General features: G+C 40.1%; 1 protein-coding gene across 1 annotated transcript in view; it reads left to right on the forward strand.

Annotated features, from left to right (window-relative positions):
* Positions 1-19,353, forward strand: part of NAALADL2 (N-acetylated alpha-linked acidic dipeptidase like 2) — a 267,073-nt gene that overhangs the window by 92,940 nt on the left and 154,780 nt on the right. Inside the window, exons 3-5 of the mRNA XM_032224901.1 lie at positions 9,906-9,998; positions 10,813-11,018; positions 16,136-16,264. Of these exons, the coding sequence (XP_032080792.1) occupies positions 9,906-9,998; positions 10,813-11,018; positions 16,136-16,264 (428 nt within the window). The remainder of the gene's footprint in view (positions 1-9,905; positions 9,999-10,812; positions 11,019-16,135; positions 16,265-19,353) is intronic.

Here is a 19,353-nt window from a genome sequence, read left to right on the forward strand (position 1 = left end):
CTCAGGGTCACCTGAGCAGTGCTCCTGGTTCCTGTAGTCTGCAATTTCTGCCCCTCTGGAAATCCATTCCTATTGTCATGCCATTCAAAAGGTGTTCATCCCAAATTGTACAGATAAAAGTCTGTAGAGATTCTCCACTATCCTGCCAGAGCTGAAGCAGGTTCTTGGATGAGAAGTGAAACATCTTTAAAAAAAAAGTCCAGTTGCCTTCTGAAAAAGCACCTTTGGGACATTCAGTTACAGAGTTCGTCGTATGTTCTTCTAACATGTTTGTCACCTCTGCCATGCAATCACTAAAACCTTTATACTTAATGTGCTCTCCAAATTTCTTGAACTAAGTTGTGTAGGTGATTTGACCCACAAGACCATTTTTTAAAACTCCCATGTCTTAATATCAGCTAGGATTTTTCAGTCCCTTTTTCCCCACAATTGTTGACCTCTATGAAAGCAAACTGTAATTGCTAGTCTAGATTTTCACAGCTGCTAAAGATGAGATTTGTACTGCCAGGTCTGGTTTCAAATCTGCTCTAACAAGCTACCAACAGGTCTAGCAAAATGTCAGCACATATTCATTGTCTCACGTAGCATCATTACAGAAATCATACAAGAGAGCTTTGCTGTCTTTTTGAAGATTCCGTTTGGCCCAAGGGGAACAAAGTCTGTTTATCTTGGGCAACATACATTTTTTAAATCACTGATTTCTTGTTAATCAATCAAAATATATTTGGAGGTGCGAAAGAAAGACTTCATTAAATTCAGCAACTAATGTGAAAAATCATGAAATAAGGAGACAGAAGAATATGTTTGTTATAAGAGTTCCATCTTTCCAGGGGTCAGCAGCTCACGGCTCTGGAGCCGCATGTGGCTCTTTCAACCCTCTGCTGTGGCTCCCTGTTGCCAGTTGGCCCCACAATTTTGAGAGGAGCTTCTGGTTTGGGGGGAGGGAAGCAGGGTGCGCCAGCAGCAGACTCAATGGCAAGGGACGGGTTTTACGGTCAGCTCCATAATTGATAGAGCTTTCAGTTATGACAGGTAGAGGAAAAAGGATACCCCGCTAGGAGGAGACTTTATGGTGGGGAAATCAGACTTCTGGTTGGTTCCAGAATTGAATGGGGGGCTTCTGGTTAGGACGTTTGTGGCTCTTTGAGTGTTTAAAGTTGCCAACCCCTGCCATAAACTATGCTGAGAAAAGCATTGGATATGAAAGTTTATAATATAATCAACATTCTCTCTGCAGCCATTGATTTGCAGCTAATTGTTTGCCTAGGTTATTTGATGCATTAAAGGAGAATATTTGTAATTCGGAGTTGAAACGACGGGTCCTTGGTGCTCTCTGAGCTTGCTTGTTTTCTTGCAGACATTTCATTACCCTAACTGTTCTGACCTCCCTCGTCCTACACCAAAGCACGCCGAGACAAAGATACTGCAAGGATTTAGTAACACACAGACAGGACTTTGGCAGCAAGCCAGCACAGACAAGATGTTGCCAGCAATCCAGACTGCCAAGCTAGCCACGAAAGTTCTCCAACTTTAGTGAATAGGTTGACTCCTGCAAAGGGGCGTGTGCACAAGCATTCCTTTTATAGTCTTGAGAGGAGACTAATTACCACCAGCTGAGTGCAATTATCTCCTGTAACTGCATAACTGTTCCTTACACCTATTAGCTCTTCAGTGCCAGGCATCCAGGAACAACTCTCTTGGCTCCTCCCCACTGCTCCAATGCATGATGTCCGGATCACACTCCCTTGTCTCCTCCCCACTGGTCCAAGGCTCAGCACCTCCTGCTCGGAGTCGGAATCCTGTCCAGGGTCCTCCACATGTTCCAGAGCCAACTCATAGGGCCCCTCGCTGTCGGAGTCTGGTGGTAGCTCCAACGGCTCCTGCTGGGCCACAACACCTAACTATGTAACATTGTCAGTGTAGTCTGTATTTGATGCATAGTAGGCAAGAATTAATTTTGCAGAAAAATATACACCATATTAATGAGGTGGTGAAGATTTTTTCCCCTTCTTTGCTGCCCCTGCTACACAGAGAATGTCCTTTTCTAAACAGTACATGTGAAGAACATGTTGGGATGAATTGATAGGTATCAAGTGCAGGAAATAAGGAAACCCAGGCAGTCCAAATGAATATAAAGGTTTATTTCAAGCTTAAGCTCTCTACAAGAATCTGAACTACTAATGGTCCAAGCAAATTGGCAGTATTAAAGGATCAATGGAATTCAAGGTGGGTGCAAAGGAACTTGAGGCTTCTGGATGCGAAGGGACTTGAGTAGGGGTCGTATTCACTTACCTTCACTATTAGTTCACCTCTGCGCATGCCTGTGATCGGTTCCGGGCGGTATGCCCCGGTACGAGCATACCAGTGGCAGCTGGGAGCAGCGGCCATCATATTGGAATGATGTTGTGGAGGGCCCACCCACCCGCCTGCCCCCGTTCCTTACCTGTATTTAAGCCAACTGGCCCATTTGCGCACATGCATGCAGTATACAGTGCCTGCGCGACCTCCGCTGAGCAGCTGGAGCATCGCAGTGCGGTGTGTGCACATGCACGCCCAGCACATGTGCCCAAGGTGGACACCCTCTCCCATCACAGCGTACCAGTTGCGACAGGATCTGGGACCCACCACTGGCACATGTGCACCGCCGCGCATGCACTCAGCCTTCTGCACATGTGCTTTTGGCTAAAAAAGGGCCTAAATGGGATGCCATAGAGTTGGGGGTGAGAGGGTGGGTGAGACCACATGCAATTTATGCTACTAGTTTGGGCAAATTGGTCCGAACTAGTAGAAAAACACCACTGGACTTGAGGCTGATGATGTGTTTGATCCCTTCTTCAGGCTCAGCCTGGTTATCTCCTACAAAAGGCTTCTATTCTCTATTCTTTTTTGGAGTTGAGCTAATTTGGAAGGAATCAAGTTCTGAAATGTAAACAAACAAACAAACACACACACACACACACACGGACACACACGGACACACACAAATAACTAGTAATATTTAACCTTTTTGCACATTTTAAATTGCATAGAACTCCTTACTAGTTTTAATTATAGATAGTTCCTGACTTAACACCACAATTACTATCCATTACTAAGCAAGGCTGTGAGCCATGTCTGATTTTTATGATCTTTTTTGCTATGGCTGTTAAGTGAAGCATTACAACTGTTAAGTGAATCATGCTGACGTTAAGCAAATCCTGCTTCCCCCATTGACTTTGCTTGTATGAAGATGGCCAGGGAAGTTGACAATGACAATCATGTGATTGTGAGATGCTGTAATCCTTGTAAACACATGCTGTTTTCCAGTAGTGGGATTCACTTAGGTTAACCACCGGTTCGTAATTGTGAGCGTTTGGCCTTCTGTGCATGCTCTTTGCCCATGTGCATGGTGTGCATGCATGTGTGTGGCATTGAAAATGAGGCTACATAGGACATTTTGGTGTCCGGGTGGGGGGACTGCAGTTCGGTGCCACTGGTTTAGGTGATCCGGTCTGAACCAGCTGAATACCACCTCTGCTATTTCCCCATTGTCCAAATTTTGATCCAGAGACTGTGGGAATGCTGCAACAGTCCTAAGTGCAAGGACTAGTTGTAAGTCAAGGATTGCCTGTGTTTCCCATAATTAATATGAATATTACCAGTGGGTAGTATTTTAAATTTCCTTATGACATATTTTTCATAGTTACCGGATAGTTGAGAATAACATATACAACTTTCCCATGTTCCTCTGCTAAATAGAGGTTTTATTCTTAGTTTCAAGAGCAATTTAGCATGGTTGAAGCAATGCTATTCAGAAGGATATGTTCATAGCATCTGAATATATAAAATTAAGCATCCAGTTCTTTAGATCTTTTCATAACCCACACAGCATGAGTTCCACAGGGGAGAGCAAATTCTGTTAAGAATGCATGTATAACTTTTTCTGTAGAAATTCTGTTAGGTAATTTTAGAATCGTTCATCAATAATGTCTTTTATTTCACCTCAAAATGGGTTAGGTTCGCTGAAAAGGCTCAGCCATTGATTGCCAAGTGGGACTTTGCACAGGTAGTCCTCGATTTACGACAACACTTGAGCCCAAAATTTCTGTTGCTAAATGAGACATTCGTTAGGTAAATTTTGCCCCATTTTACAAACTTTTGTTGTCACAGTTGTAAAGGGGATGACTGCAGTTGTTTAGTTAGTGACACGATTTTTAAGTGAATCTGGCTTCCCCAATGATGGAAAGTTGCAAAAGGTGATCACATGACCCTGGGGCATTGAAATCGTCATAAATATGATCATGTGACCATAAAGATGCTGCAATGGTCATAAGAGTGAAAAATAGTCCTTAGTCACTTTTTTCAGTTTACTCTTGTAAATCAAGGACTACCTGCATTTCTTACTTGAAATTCAGCTTGATGGCATTTCCGTTGTCCTGAACTGTGGAAAGGCAGAGAGATTCAAAATCATCATCTTTGGCACACAATACATTTATGGATGCCTGGCCTTAAAAATGTTCTACTTAAATGTATATTCTTCCTAACACTTTTTTTTAGTAACTCTCTTCCCAAGCTAGGTTGGTTATTATTTGAGGGGCTTGGCAAAGCAACAGACTGCATTCTCAATGAGCACAGTGAGAACATGAGGCAGATAAATCTTTGCATTGAGGCTCCCTGGGAATAATCCAGACATTATTTATAAAGGATTCCCCCAGGAATCTTGTGAATCGTTTGAAACAGCCATAGCTGCAGGCTTGCTTCTGGTGTTTTGCTAAGGACATCATCATTCACCTGAGGGACTATATTGTCATTGACAATACAGTGTCCTGTCTCCTCTGCTCTATGGCTTTCTCTAGCTCTGTTCACTTTCCCATCCTAAAAGATGGAACTCAACCAGTGGTGGGATTCAGTTGGTTCATGCTGGTTTGGGCGAACCAGTTGTTAAATGTCAGGCTGGCCCCACACCTTCCTTCCCCGCACCTTCTAGGAGTCCCCCTGTGCCCCATTTTGGCTCCCAGTTAAGTGCACCCCCCCAGTGGTCCATTTTTGCTCCCAAGAGGCTGCAAGGAGGCCTACTAGGCCCAAAATGGGGTGCAGGGGAGTGTGGCACTCCCCTCCTGGCCCATTTTTGCTCCCAGAGGCATGCAGGAGGCGAAATGCTGACTATGACACCCCCTGGCCACACCCACCATGGCTACACCCACCCAGACGGTCATTAGGATAGAGAACCGGTTGTTAAACTATTTGAATCCCACCACTGAACTCTGCTACTAGGTACTATCTAGGCAGGAAGAAAACAATTGATGTGTGGATCAAGCTTCAGTGGGTTAAATATGTATTTATTAATTTAAATGTGTTTCTTAAATTTGTATGATCCCTGTTGTGGTTTGTCCAGGTCACACATCCTTAGGAGATTCACAAGCTGTAACAGTCTCTGAGTTCCCCGCGGGGAGCCTCAATTAGCACTTCAATCCCAGCACAAAGAGTCTTGACCAACCTTGGGTTGTGGCAAGGAAGTCCTTGCAAGGAATTCACTGGAGGGAACTTTTCTGAAGCATGAATGGTTGTCTCCGACAATTGTGCCTCCCACACCCCTCTTCCTTATTTCCCAGCTAGGGAAGGGCTTGTTAACATTTCCTTCTTTTCCTGGATATATTTCCTCTTCGTTTGTCAGTTAATGCCATGTATTCCTGCCTTTCTAAATAAAAAGGGATTTCACGAGTAGGTCATTGAGTGGGGCCCATCTAAGTATCAAAAGCGATTCTCGTCAGCTTACAATGTCATTAAAACTTAAACATGAAAGTGTTAAAATTACCAGTGATTAAATAAAGATTAAAAACCAAAAGCATAAAACTGATAAAGGGTTGGACTTTTATCTTCTACCAATGACCTCCAGTATAGCGTGTCCTCGTTAGGACCACAGACAATTAGCAGAGCCATTGTTTAAAGGCTCTTCCAGAAGGTCAGAAGGATAGAGGAAAATTTCTCCTCTAGTGGCAAGCTGTTCCAGGGAGCATCCAGAGGAGCTGTGGTGGTGCAGTGGTTAGAATGTAGTTATTGCAGCTGACTGTGCCCACTGCCATGAGTTCGATCCTGACAGGCTCAAGGTTGACTCAGACTTACATCCTTCTGAGGCCAGTAAAATGAGGACCCAAATTGTTGGGGGCAACATGCTGACTCTGTAAACTGCTTATAGAATGTTGTAAAAAGAACTATGGAGCAGTATACAAATCTAAGTGCTATTGCTAGTGCTATTCAAAATATATAGTACAAGCTTTTAAAAATCAGATTTAATATTAAACCCAGACACAGATATGAGTATATGTATATGCAATATTTTCATGTGGTATCAGTATATTGAGGTATCTTAATAATCAGTATATTGAGCTGTTATCATTGAAAAAAATATTAAATTATTAAACATGTGGTCCAACACTACCCACATCATATATTCTGTGATTCCTTAGAAGAGAGGCAATTGCCTGGATAACTGAATTGGTTATACTGCTGTGTCCTCACGGAATTATTCCATATAATTATGTGGGTTGTGTGTATATGCTTACTTCTTTTTTCATACACCAAATAAGCAAATAGGAATTGAGAATTTTTAAATTATATTGTCTTTGTGTCTTTTAAGATGCTCACATATCTTCATATCCATGCACAGCCTTGAGTTGACTTCAACAGTTGCAAGGGAACACAGATTACACATATTGGTTGCATGGTATGTTGTGGTTTTGGAATTAAAGGTTGCCCAAAACAGCTAAACTATAACTATTAATCCCAAACAATGATTCATTTTCGTCCTTTTATGGTGAAGTAACTTGGTGGCTTAGCTAAAGAAAATATTTCAAGTTGCATTAACTTGAGGTTTCCCCATCAGTTCCTCAAACAGAAAGTGATAAAAACTTTCATCAGATGTCTAATGTTTGGAACATGAGATTGGCTGTCAGAACAATTTAAAGAAAATTAAACTTTATTTTTTCTCCATACTCCACTGAGAGATATTTAAGTCTTTGTTAGGCGTACTAAGCTTTTGAATGAAGTCTTGTCACAGTACAATATGCCTTTGTGTTTTATTACCTGAGCTGGTTAGTGGTGAGGAGCAGTTTTTTTCCATCATTGCCCATCTAAGGAGGGATTAGGGCTAGTCATTACTGAAGGAACACTGTTGACATGATGATTCCACAGTTTATTGTACTGCATTGAAATATATTCTATATTGTTTTCACAGCCCTCTTGTGACATCACTGACTTTCCTACCACCAGAAATCAGTGATGTAGAAATGTAAAAAAATAAACATTCAAAATAGGTTAAAAAAGCAAAGCTACCATCAAAGATACAAAAGCCAAAGGCTTCTCTTCTATAAACCCATATCCAGGGATGCATAATCTTGAATTTAAGATTGATTAATACTGCCTTGCCTCTCCAGTCAAAACTGGTGCTGAATACATAAAATATCTGCTAAGTTTATTGGCATTCTTCTGATGATCCTATGATTTGCATCAAGTTGTATTATTGGTAATATTTTGCTGAGAAAAAAGGACAAACCGCTTATTTGTCATTGCTTCCCTTTTAAATTCTAATAAGGCTATTTATTTTTCTTAGTCTAAGAAGGAAGAAGGGACAAAGGAAGGAAAGAATAGATTAGATTAGAATAGAATAGAATAGAATAGAATAGAATAGAATAGAATAGAATACTTTATTGGCCAAGTGTGATTGGACACACAAAGAATTTGCTTTGGTGCATATGCTCTCAGTGTACATAAAAAATAGAATACATTCATCAAGAATTATAAGATACAATACTTAGTGACAGTCATAGGTTACTAATAAACCATTAAATTATACTAAGAAACAAATAAAAATATAAATTGTAAACATACAGCAGCATGGTTCTAGTCATAAGTGGGAAGAGATTGGTACTGGGAAGGAAGAGAATAATAATAGTAATACAGTGTTAGCAGATAATTTGACAGTATTGTGGGAATTAGTTGTTTAGCAGAGTGATAGCATGGGGGGGAAGGAAGGGAGGGAGGGAGGGAGGATAGAATAGAAGAGAAGGATAGAAAGAAGGTTTAATTAGTATTTAAAATAAATCATTATCAGATGCTAGGAACATGATTTTTTTTTTTTTTTTAGACAAAGACAAAGAGGCAGGTTATTTTCTTTATAACGCATTTCCCAATTAACCATTCCTGCATTTTTGTTGGATGTAACCGAGAAATAAAACAACTTGGGGAGGAAGGAACAATGAGAGGGATAATTGTCCCTGAGACTAAAGATGAAATGATGTTCTTGCAGAGTATCCTTTTGGCTTAATGATGTGATTATCATTATTTCTGATGTTCAGGCTATAAGTGACATTGATTAGGGAGATGAAATGGTACCAAAGTTTTAGAGAAGTTCAAAAAGAGCCTTGGGAAGAATGTATTAAGGGGAGGAAAACATCTGAAATGAGCTAAAATGTGGGTGATGAATAGACCCGGAATCCTGACCTCCAGTTGGAAGAAGAAATCAGAAATGAACCAGAGGATAATTGATGTACATTGCTGCTACTTCTACCATTTGTTCAAAATTCTTATTCCAGATCCCTTTAACTATCCCTCTATAGTCAAAATATTACTAGAAACAGTAGTTTAAGTTCAAGAATCAAAGCAACCCTAGCAGATCAAGAAAATATGGATGGAGAAAAATTGTATCCTGACTTTTTTGCTAACCTAGAATATAAGGATAAAGCATGTAATGATATAATGATAAAGGTTTTCCCTGTCCAGTCTTGTCAGTTCTAAAAATGGACAACAGTTTGTGGCCATTGTGATGAAATCACCCTGTGATTTTTGCAGGGTAAAGTAATTTAAAAAAAAAAAGCCAAACAAACTTCAAAGTGCAACCACTATTCAGATTATTCAACCCTATTTGAAAATTTAAAGATCTTCCATTGATGTTCAAAGTACAAATGGCTTGAAATTTAAATTTTGATTCTTATGGATAGTGTTGTATTTCTTGCAAATAAGTATTGAATTCTTATTTAGATATGCCAGCACAAGAAATTATTTAATATTATCTTCAGTGGAATGATGCTTCGTTAGGGTTCTCCTATTGACATTTATTCATTTGTAAGTTTGTTTGTTTGTTTATTTAAAATGTGTATGATGCCCAAAACCATGATAATTCTAGGAAGCTTATAAAAATGTAATAAAGTGATCATAATCATAAAAATCTCATTAAAGCAAGAAATTATCAGTCATTAGATCAAATGATCAAAATATTAAATGGCCTGGATAAAAGGACATATTTTGAGTCCCTCAAACAGTTAATAAAGAGAAATTGTTTCAGTTTGATTAGTAAATATGTTTTTACAGATAAAGTACTAATGAAAGAATTTATGCCAGAATGATACAACTGTTCCATTCAGTAATTTAAAACTGTTTACACTTGCAGATCTATTTAATGATAAAAAAGTCACTTATGAAATGATCTCTATTACTTCTGTTAACGTTTTACTATAACATGTGCATTTTATCTGTTTTCGTGTTCTTTTATACTGTTTCCATTTTCAGAATGTTGTATAGTTTTGATAACTTTCAAGTAATCATCATAGAGTCTCTGTGAGCGAGTAGACAGTTATATAAATTTTCTAAAATAAATAAATGAAATAAACAAACCACTGAATTATGTGGTAAATCAGAAAATGAAATAAAATAATACTCTTCCATTCTATTTTTCCTTAGATGTTTATTAATAAATATGTATTTTATTATAACCTCAGATGATTAAATAAAATAAAATGGTAACAAATGGACAAAATCCTTGTCAGTTTTGGAAATCCAAGTGGTACCTTTGGGTAGACAACATGGTATATGGTTTCTTAACGACTTTGCAGATGAATCCAAAATAAAATGTTTTGTTTTTCTCTTAGCAGAAAGGAAAATTGTGACTTTGAATATTCAAACTCAGCCAACATATAAAACAATATCCAACGTTGTTGGGTATTTAAAAGGAGCTACACTTCCTGGTAGGTTTATTTATTTTATTTCTCCATGTGCTAACTCCTGCAGGTCACTTGTCATATTTCTGAACAAGATCAGAATTTCACAACTTATTCTGAACTGTGGATTGCACTTAACTTTCAAACTGTACATAACTGTTATTTGTTAGAGTTTGTTCTATATAGTTACCCAGACTGAGCACTTACACCTGTCTGAAAAATAATTATGGGAGTTGAAATCCACAGATTAAAGATACTAAGGTTGAAAAACACTAGGGTAGACAATGTACATCTTAGCACATTCCACATGGTGTACTTTGGTTTACTGTGATCTAGATTAACTCTTTCATATCTGAGTAAGACCTCTGGTAGGAGTCACATTTGCTTGAGAGACGATACCTTATACTAGATCTTTAGCAAACAGAAAGCAGGGGACTTTCTGCTTTTTAAATATAGCGAGCTATTTGAGTTACTTCCAAAAATATAGTGATTACTAAAAACCAAGCAAGACACATCTAGCCCCTTAAGTTAGTTTAGATCCATTTTAGCTGGTTGCTATAACTACTGAGTCTTATGTCTTTTCAAATAGGTTCATTGGATGATTAATTGAATGATTCACTATACAATATTCTGCATTATAAATGTTATTGTTAGCTTGACATTGCATGCAAATAACATTGAGGTCTTTCAAATAAAAGTGATTCTTGAACCCAGCTGATTATTATGGCAAACAACTGCTGTGGCAAGAATGGGAAAGGTAACCAATACCATCAGTGTTTGGAAGGACTCTTGATTGTATTGATTAATTAGTAAAATCTTTTGCTTTTTGTATGTTTTTCAGATAGATATGTCATAGTTGGCAGCCACCATAGCAATTTGCCTGGCTACAGTAGTGAGCAGTGGGCTCATGGCAAAGCAGTCATGACGGCACTTATCCAAGCCTTGGCCATGAAGGTGAAGGAAGGTTGGAGGCCTGAGAGGACCATCGTTTTCTGTTCATGGGGTGGGACCATGTATGGCAAGATTGGTTCCTATGAATGGGCAGAGGTAAGAATGCTCACAGGTTCCTTTTTTCAGATGGGGGGAATCTAGAGTTGCCAATATCAAGGATAAGAATTATTGAGATATCCCTCGTCATGGTCTCCTGTTGCTAAATTTTATTCTCTGAGTATGTTCTTTTCTTCCTTCACAGAGACATTTTGTAAACATTCAGATGAGTGAAAACTAAATCTAAACTGTATCACAACTTTTTTATGTGTTCAGTGCAGGGGTGGGCTGCTGGATTCACCAAACTGGATTCTGCCCAGTTCAATGAATCCCCAAATGCCACCCCTGACTGCCACCCCACCCCTCCCCTCCCCTCCCCTCCCACCCCATCCTCCCAGGAGCTTCTCACGGCCCATTCATCAAGGTAAGTGCAGAGTCCACGCGTAGGCTCGGGAAGCGGGGAAAACGGGCCTACCAGAGGTTCCAGAAGTCTGGAAATGGGCCTGTTTCCAGCCTCCGGAGGGCCTCAGGAGCCTGGGGGGAAAGCAGTTTTCACCCTCCTGGAGGCTCAAAAAAACCCTCAGAGCCTGGAGGGTAAAAAATGCCCCCCCTTGCTGTGCAGAAGGCCAACTAGGCTGCACCCACCATGGCCACGCCCACCCAGCAATGTGGCAGTAAACCCATTGCTGCAATTTTTGAAGCCCTCCCCTGGTTCGGTGATTGTACCCAGAAAGATGAAAGAGTGGTTTCTACGAAGAAAATGAGAGGACTGTGATAGCTGAAAATTCCCTAGCTGTACAGCTTTTACCAATTGCCATTATGATTATCATCTAAATCAGAATCACTATGTAATTAATTGGGTGATGATTTCAATTATTTTTGTCCTAGGCAAGAATTAAAAAGTCACGTTAGTGTCACTGAAAAATGCAAGCTGTTATAAGTAGGGTCACCTTTTGCAAAATTAATGGTGCAAAGTACAGTAAATGTAAACTTTCTAAATACTTGTTTGAGCCGTGGTGGCATAGTGGTTAGAATGTAGTATTGCAGGCTAATTCAGCTCATTGCCAGGAGTTCAATCTTCCTCCTCCTTGCTCAGCCTTCCATCCTTCCGAGGTCAGTAAAATGAGGACCCAGATTGTTGGGAGCAATATGCTGACTCTGTAAACTGCTAAAACACTATGAAGCAGTATATAAGTCTAAGTGATAAGTGCTTTTTGGTATGGCACCAAGAGTTTCAGTATTTATCTTCATGACAATCATTTTTTTTCCTATAAAATCTTTTGACCTCAATTTGTAAAGCATGGTTGTTTTTCATCAATTCAACTGTCTCTTCATATCAATGAACCTTCCCTTATCTTTTTTTAATAACAGTAATATCTGGTGTGTTGCATTTTAAGTGTTTATTAGCTTGAATTTCGAGCCATTTCCAGGCCGTTTATCGAGCTGTTTTTCGGGCCATTTTCAGGGAGTGTTTTTGCCTGAAAAGAAAACAGCCTGAAAAACAGCCCCAAAAATGGCCTGAGAAAGGCCCGAAAACAGCCCCCAAGACAGCCTATTTTTTAAACTAGAAGAGCAGCTGGTGATAGCACATATTCACACAGAGAGGGCTCTGCATGCCACCTCTGCCACATGTGCCATAGGTTTGCCCTCATGGATATATACTAAACACCAGTGGTGGGTTTCAAAAATTGTTCGAACCCACTCTGTGGGTGTTGTCTCCTTGTGGGAGTGGTTTGCCGCCCATGTGACTGGATGGGAGTGGCTTGCTGCCCATGTGACCGGATATGAAGATGCCGATGACACTTGTCAGAACCACCTTAAATTACCTCACACACAGCACTGGCATGTATAAGAATATGATGTAAACTTGTTTTTTAAAAGGCATCTTTGGTTTGCGTTAAAACAACTTCAACACACGCAATGTTCTGATTGCACCACAAACGCAGTAGTCATCCTTACCTTTCACAGAGGCACTGAGTTTTATAAATAGGAGCATGATAGTGTAGAATAATCATATCCAAGGACCAGTGGTGGGTTTCAAAAAAATTTGGAACCTCTTCTGTAGGTGTGGCCTGCTTTCCGGGTCCACTGGTGGAACCTCTTCTAACCGGTTTGGTAGATTTGACGAACCGGTTCTACTGAATAGGTGCGAACTGGTAGGAACCCCCCTCTGCTATACACCAAACAGTATTACACTCAGCCTCTTTAAAGCAGTATTGTGGTGATTTAGTTTAAATAAGAGCATAAAAATATCTTAATTGATTCAGGTACATTCTCAGTATCTATATATAGATTCGGGTACATTATGAATCAGCCTTGATACAAAGTTTGAAAGAAGATACAAACAGAGACACTTCCTTATGCTTTCTTGCTGTTATGATGAAATATTCATATTACGCTCTGATAAAAGAATCACAATCGCCAGAAGTTCTGCAGAAATCAACACATTGCTCAATCAATCAATCAATCAATCAATCAATCAATCATCTATATATTTTATCTTTCTGCAGACTAACCTGGTAGCCACACTGTTCTTATTCCATGCATTCAGTTTTTAAATTCAAAAGAATGTTCTGTTTCCCATTTTAAAAAACCCCCAAGCTCTTTATCAAAATAATAAAGATAAAAGGGAGATAAAAACGTGTTTAAAAAGAGTATATACAAAAAAGAATTAAAAGCATTCCATTAGAAAAAAATATAACAAAGTGATTACAGAGGGAAATAAAAAGATGGATCTTTAAAAGATGCCCGAAAGACATCATCATTGTCGGTCTAGTGTATCTCAGAGGACAGCTAATTCCACAAAACAAGAGAACTTTAGATGAAACTTTTCTTCGTGGCATAAACTAATATTAGGCAAATGGTATGCAAAACCAATAGGGATGTGGTGGCTCAGTGGCTAAGATGCTGAACTTGTCAATCAGAAAGGTCAGCAGTTAGGGGGTTCGAATCCCTAGCGCCGCATAATGGAGTGAGCTCCCATTACTCAGCTTCCACCAACCTAGCACGTAAAAATGCAAGTAGAAAAATATAAACCACCTTTGGTTTTGCCTTTGGAGTTTAGTCATGCTGGCCACATGACCATGGAGATGTCTTCGGACAGCGCTGGCTCTTTGGCTTTGAAGCGGAGATGAGCACCGCCCCCTAAAGTCGGGAATGACTAGCACATATATGCAAGGGGAATCTTTACCTTTACCTTATGCAAAACCAGGAAGTCCTCTAAAGGGTTCTGAGCTGCTGATGTAAGTAGTGACTAAATAAGGGTTTTAAAGTATAAAGGGGGCATTATGGCTCACTGGTTAAAGAAGCTGAGCTTGTCAGTTGGAACAATGATGGAACGGGTTGCCCGTAGGACCATTTTTTGCCCTCTGGAGGCTTCAGGGAAGCCTCCTGAAACATAAAGAGGAAGAAAAGCGGCGCTACCGGCAACCCAGAGGTTCGGGAATAGATTTTTGGGTTGCCCTTAGGGCCGTTTTTCTCCCTCCGGAAGCTTCAAGGAAGCCTCCTGAAGCCTCCAGTGGGAGAAAAACAGCCCAATGTGCAAACCGGAAGTTCGTTTCCGAACTTCCGGTTTGTGCGTTGGGTTGTTTTTCTCCCTCTGGAGGCTTCAGGGAAGGCAATGAAAAACAGCCGAAGGGCGAAAAACAGCCGAAAATGAAATCAGTTGACAGGGCAATGCCCTAAGAAATGATTCCACGTGCCACCTGTGGCACACATGCCATAGGTTTGCCATCATGGAGTTAGAGCATACAGCAGACCAACATGGGCAATCCGATCTCATTCAGAAACCTCTCTGGATCCATCATTCACAGGGAGTATATCAATCGAATGGATCCAATCTCTAGGCCAGAGATGGCCAACCTTTTCAGCACTGAGTGCCCAAACCAGAATGCGCCTGCATGCGTGCGGAGCTGGAAACTCAAAAGACCAGTTGGCCAGTGCGCACACACATTCTGGCCAGCTGGTCTTCGGGTTTCTGGCATGCTCCGGCAAGCACATGCCTCCTTTCTAGTCATTTTTCATGGTGTTTACATGCCATTTTTCATGCTGGTGACGGTGTGCATGCCCCAGAGAGGATTCTACATGCCACTTCTGGCATATATGCCATAGGTTCGCCATCATGTCTCTAGGCAGTAAGATAGAAACCAAGCCCTGGTCTGACAAAGATAAAGGAATGTCTTAGGAAACACAGTAGGTGCGTATTTTCCTTGGGATTTAAAGAAAATTTACAACTATAAACTGAACATTTCCCCCCTTTTGGCCTATTGGCAGGGATTGCTTTTTCTAAGTAGATACTTTATAAATTAATAACATCCCCTGTAATCACGAAAGACGTACTTTCTGCTTAGCTTGCACATTCTAATGGCAGGATTTTAAAGACCTGCCAGCTGCAATAAAGCTGTGCTGCTTTGAATTTGAAGTTGCCTAGAAAGTGTGTAGATGCTCTTGGGCCTGAGTGTGAAAGCATTACCAAAGCCTTGTTCTTCTAACTGAATTATAGGCTTACAATACGCTGTGAAAAAAAAATATGGAAAAAGGAAAGTGGTTGCAATGAGGTATCAAAAGGATTCTTACAACTTCAAATCATCCTTGCATTAAACGTAATTGTGTTATATCCCTTTTGCTCAACGCAAAGAACCTCTTTGTGGAAAAAATACTTCATTGCTAGGTAGGCATGGGACATAATTGAAATATGCCTTTGTTTTTTAAAAGATAACCGAATGACAACATTGGAGAAATGATGCCATTCACATCTGCAGTATGGGACCCTGGATGGAAACATTGTTTGCTAATTCTTATATTTGAAGTTTGATGTGGAACGGAAACATTTTTGTCCCCCCCAAAACAAAACAGACTTCCTATTATTTCAGAGAATGTAATGTTTTGATTCGCTGCTTAGAACTTGTAGTCCTTAAATCCTTCTGGCCTCATTTTTTTTTTCCATTTTGTTCATTTGAGAAATAAAATTATAACCCCACAAGAGAGAAATTAAATAAAGACTTCCTTTCATGTTCCTAAAATGATATTCTATAAAAATTGAATTAAATGTTATGTGGGGAATTGAAGTAGGTGGAAAAACATGGTCTCTGTTCCCCATTTCCTACATTTCAAAGGACTACAACAAGAATGCAGGTCCTTAATTAGGATCTGGCTTATTAATCATGTTTGTGTTTTAGGACCTTAGGAAAGTTCTCCAGAGGAACGCTGTGGCATATGTGAATCTCCATGATCCAATAAGAGGCAAAGGCATTTTATACTCCATAGCATCTCCTTCTGTTCAGCAACTAGCAACTGAAATTACAAAGGTGAGTATTTCCTTGTACAGGACAGTTCCAAAAATAATGGACAATAATGATAAGTGATTCATACGTTAAACATTTAAACCCTGAAATGCTTATGGACAGCTATAAATTCCATGATAAAATTATTACACTATGCAGGGGTGAAATCCTCCTGGTTCGACCGAACTGGCAGGGACGATTGGCATCAGTTCTCCGAACCAGTGACAAAAATGCTTTCCTAGTCACCCTGTGCTCAACTCTTCTGGCTGCTCAACCCACCTACCCAATCTGATCATTTCTCCCTCCGTTCACAGCACAGCTGCTGCAGCCTGTCCCTTTAAGATATACCCAGGGAGGGAAGGGGCCGGGGGAACCATAAAGGGAGCAGCAGCACTGCCCAGTCAGTCATAGGACGCTACCACCAAGCCACGATCATAGAACCGGTAGTAAAAAAAATTGAATTTCACCACTGAGGCTATGATATTAAATAATTGGGTATCAGATCCTCAAAATGATATATCTTAGAGAAAACAAAAAAGGAAAACTCACTTCTGAAATTAAGAACTTTAAGAAAGGAACAATAGCACTTAGTCTTAGCTCTCTCTAAGCAGTTTACACAATCAGCATATTTTCCCCAACAATCTGGGTCCTCATTTTACCGACCTTGGAAGGATGGAAGGCTGAGTCAACCTTGAGCCTGGTGAGAATCGAACTGCCAAAGTGCTGGCAGTCAGCAGAAATAGTCTGCAGTTCTGCATTCTAATCATTGCACCACGGCAATTGTTTTAAACATCTCCATTTGGTGGGGGGGGGGGGATGCCTGAAGCCTAGTGCACTCTTGTAATCTAGCTACTAGCAGTATCTACAAAAAAAAAATAGGATGTTTATAGTGATCATCTGGAACAAACACTTGGCCATTCTCAAAAGCCATGTTATTGCATATCCTTCATGTAATCTTCATTTCTTCAATCACAACTAGTTACAACTAATGTTGTGTCTTGGCATAGAAACAACTCAGAAGTACCCCCTCCTCTGGCCTTGCTAGAGGATTCTTATTGGAACCGTGAATAAACAAAGAAAGCAGATTTAAATATTTAGGTTGTGAAGCCAAATTGGAATCCAAACATTCTGAGATCTTTGAGAGCATGTGTGAACTCTGTTCAGCCATGCTAATTATGGCCCATTTTATGGGAGGGAGATTCTGCCAAGTTATATTTCTGCCTCCGAGTGTTCTGTAAACGAAGGTGCCATTGTCAGCTTGCTGCCTTAATGAATCACCATTTATTTGGCACCTTATAATGGAAAAGTCTGTGTTGGCTGGGGAGGAAATTAAATCCTCTAAATAAGACCATTAATTCATTAGTCCCAAATTTACATTTCAGAAGCACAAAAGTTACTCTGACTGAGCCATTAATTTATATGCCAGTAGGGTTGGCTTTTAGTAAAGCAAAAACAAGAAAGAATCTTGGGGAATCTTGACGTCTTAGTAATATATTGAAAAATAAACTTTGAAACAAACATTCAAGATCCACAATTAAAAGAAAAAGAAAAGAAAAGTTACTTTTTCCATTCCATAAAACAAATGCTGCAGAGCTAGGTCAACTTGCTACAGCCAACTCGCTGTGACAAACTCACCCCAGCCAACTCACCACAGGACAACTAACAAGAGTTACACTAACATTGAAGAAATAGTGGAATAGTATCATTAAAGAAATGGTGCTAAAGAAGGGACAAAGTGAAATGTGCATGGCAAAAATTAAAATATTTTTTAAAATTATTTTAAATAATTAAATTGAATTAAGTTGAATTTTCCCGTGATGAGTTGGCCACAGCGAGTTGGCTACAGTTAGTTGTCTCATTCCAGGACCATCTGATATGAGCCGAGGTGGCGCAGTGGTTAGGGTGCAGTACTGCAGGCCACTTCAGCTGACTGTTATCTGCAGTTCAGCGGTTCTAATCTCACTGGCTCAAGGTTGACTCAGCCTTCCATCCTTCCAAGGTGGGTAAAATGAGGACCCAGACTGTGGGGGGCGATATGCTGACTCTGTAAATCGCTTAGAGAGGGCTGAAAGCCCTATGAAGCGGTATATAAGTCTAAATGCTATTGCTATTGCTATATGTAATATTTCATTTTAGCTACAGTGGCTGTTATCCACCTGCACAAAAAACAAGGAGCTTTTAGTGTGTTTTCCCAAATGAAATCTCCAAATAATGTAACAGATTTTTTTTAATGCTATATCACGTACACTGAGATAATTTTGACTGGGGTTTCATTGCATATTTGTAAACTGGTCTGTGTTATGTCATATTGGAAGTCTCAGTGCTTGATATTTTTCATGAAATATGTGCAAATGAAAATGTTGACAATTAGATCTGGAAATATGTGTTTTAAGAAGGCACAATAACAATAGTACTTAGCAATAGCAATAGCAATAGCAGTAGACTTATATACCGCTTCATAGGGCTTTCAGCCCTCTCTAAGCGGTTTACAGAGAGTCAGCATATTGCCCCCAACAATCTGGCTCCTCATTTTACCCACCTCGGAAGGATGGAAGGCTGAGTCAACCCTGAGCCGGTGAGATTTGAACCGCTGAACTGCTGATCTAGCAGTAGCCTGCAGTGCTGCATTTAACCACTGCGCCACCTCGGCTCTTAGACTTGTATACTGCTTCACCATGCTTTACAGCCCTTTCTAAGCAGTTTACAGAGTCAGCCTCTTGCCCCCAACAATCTGGGTCCTTATTTTACCCATCTCTCATAAGGATGGAAGGCTGAGTCAACCTTGAGCCTGGTGAGATTTGAACTGCCAAATCGCAATCAGCCGGCAGTTAGCAGAAGTAGCCTGCAGTACTGCATTCTAACCACTGGGCCACCATGGCTCATGGCATGACAAGAACTGTAAAATGTAGATATGAGCTTCATTTACCATATCCTGGTCATGTTGCATATTTAACCTTCAGTGTAGACCTATATCCAAGTATATAAATTCAAAAGTAGGAGTATGATTTGTATTTAGTGTACACAACATACACAAGATGAAAACATCTATTTATTTGCTTGCTTATTTATGCTCCTTTTTCCCAGCATATTTTCTGCCTCTGCAGTCCTAACAG

Source organism: Thamnophis elegans, chromosome 10, assembly GCF_009769535.1.
Source record: "Thamnophis elegans isolate rThaEle1 chromosome 10, rThaEle1.pri, whole genome shotgun sequence".
Classification (NCBI taxonomy): domain Eukaryota; kingdom Metazoa; phylum Chordata; class Lepidosauria; order Squamata; family Colubridae; genus Thamnophis; species Thamnophis elegans.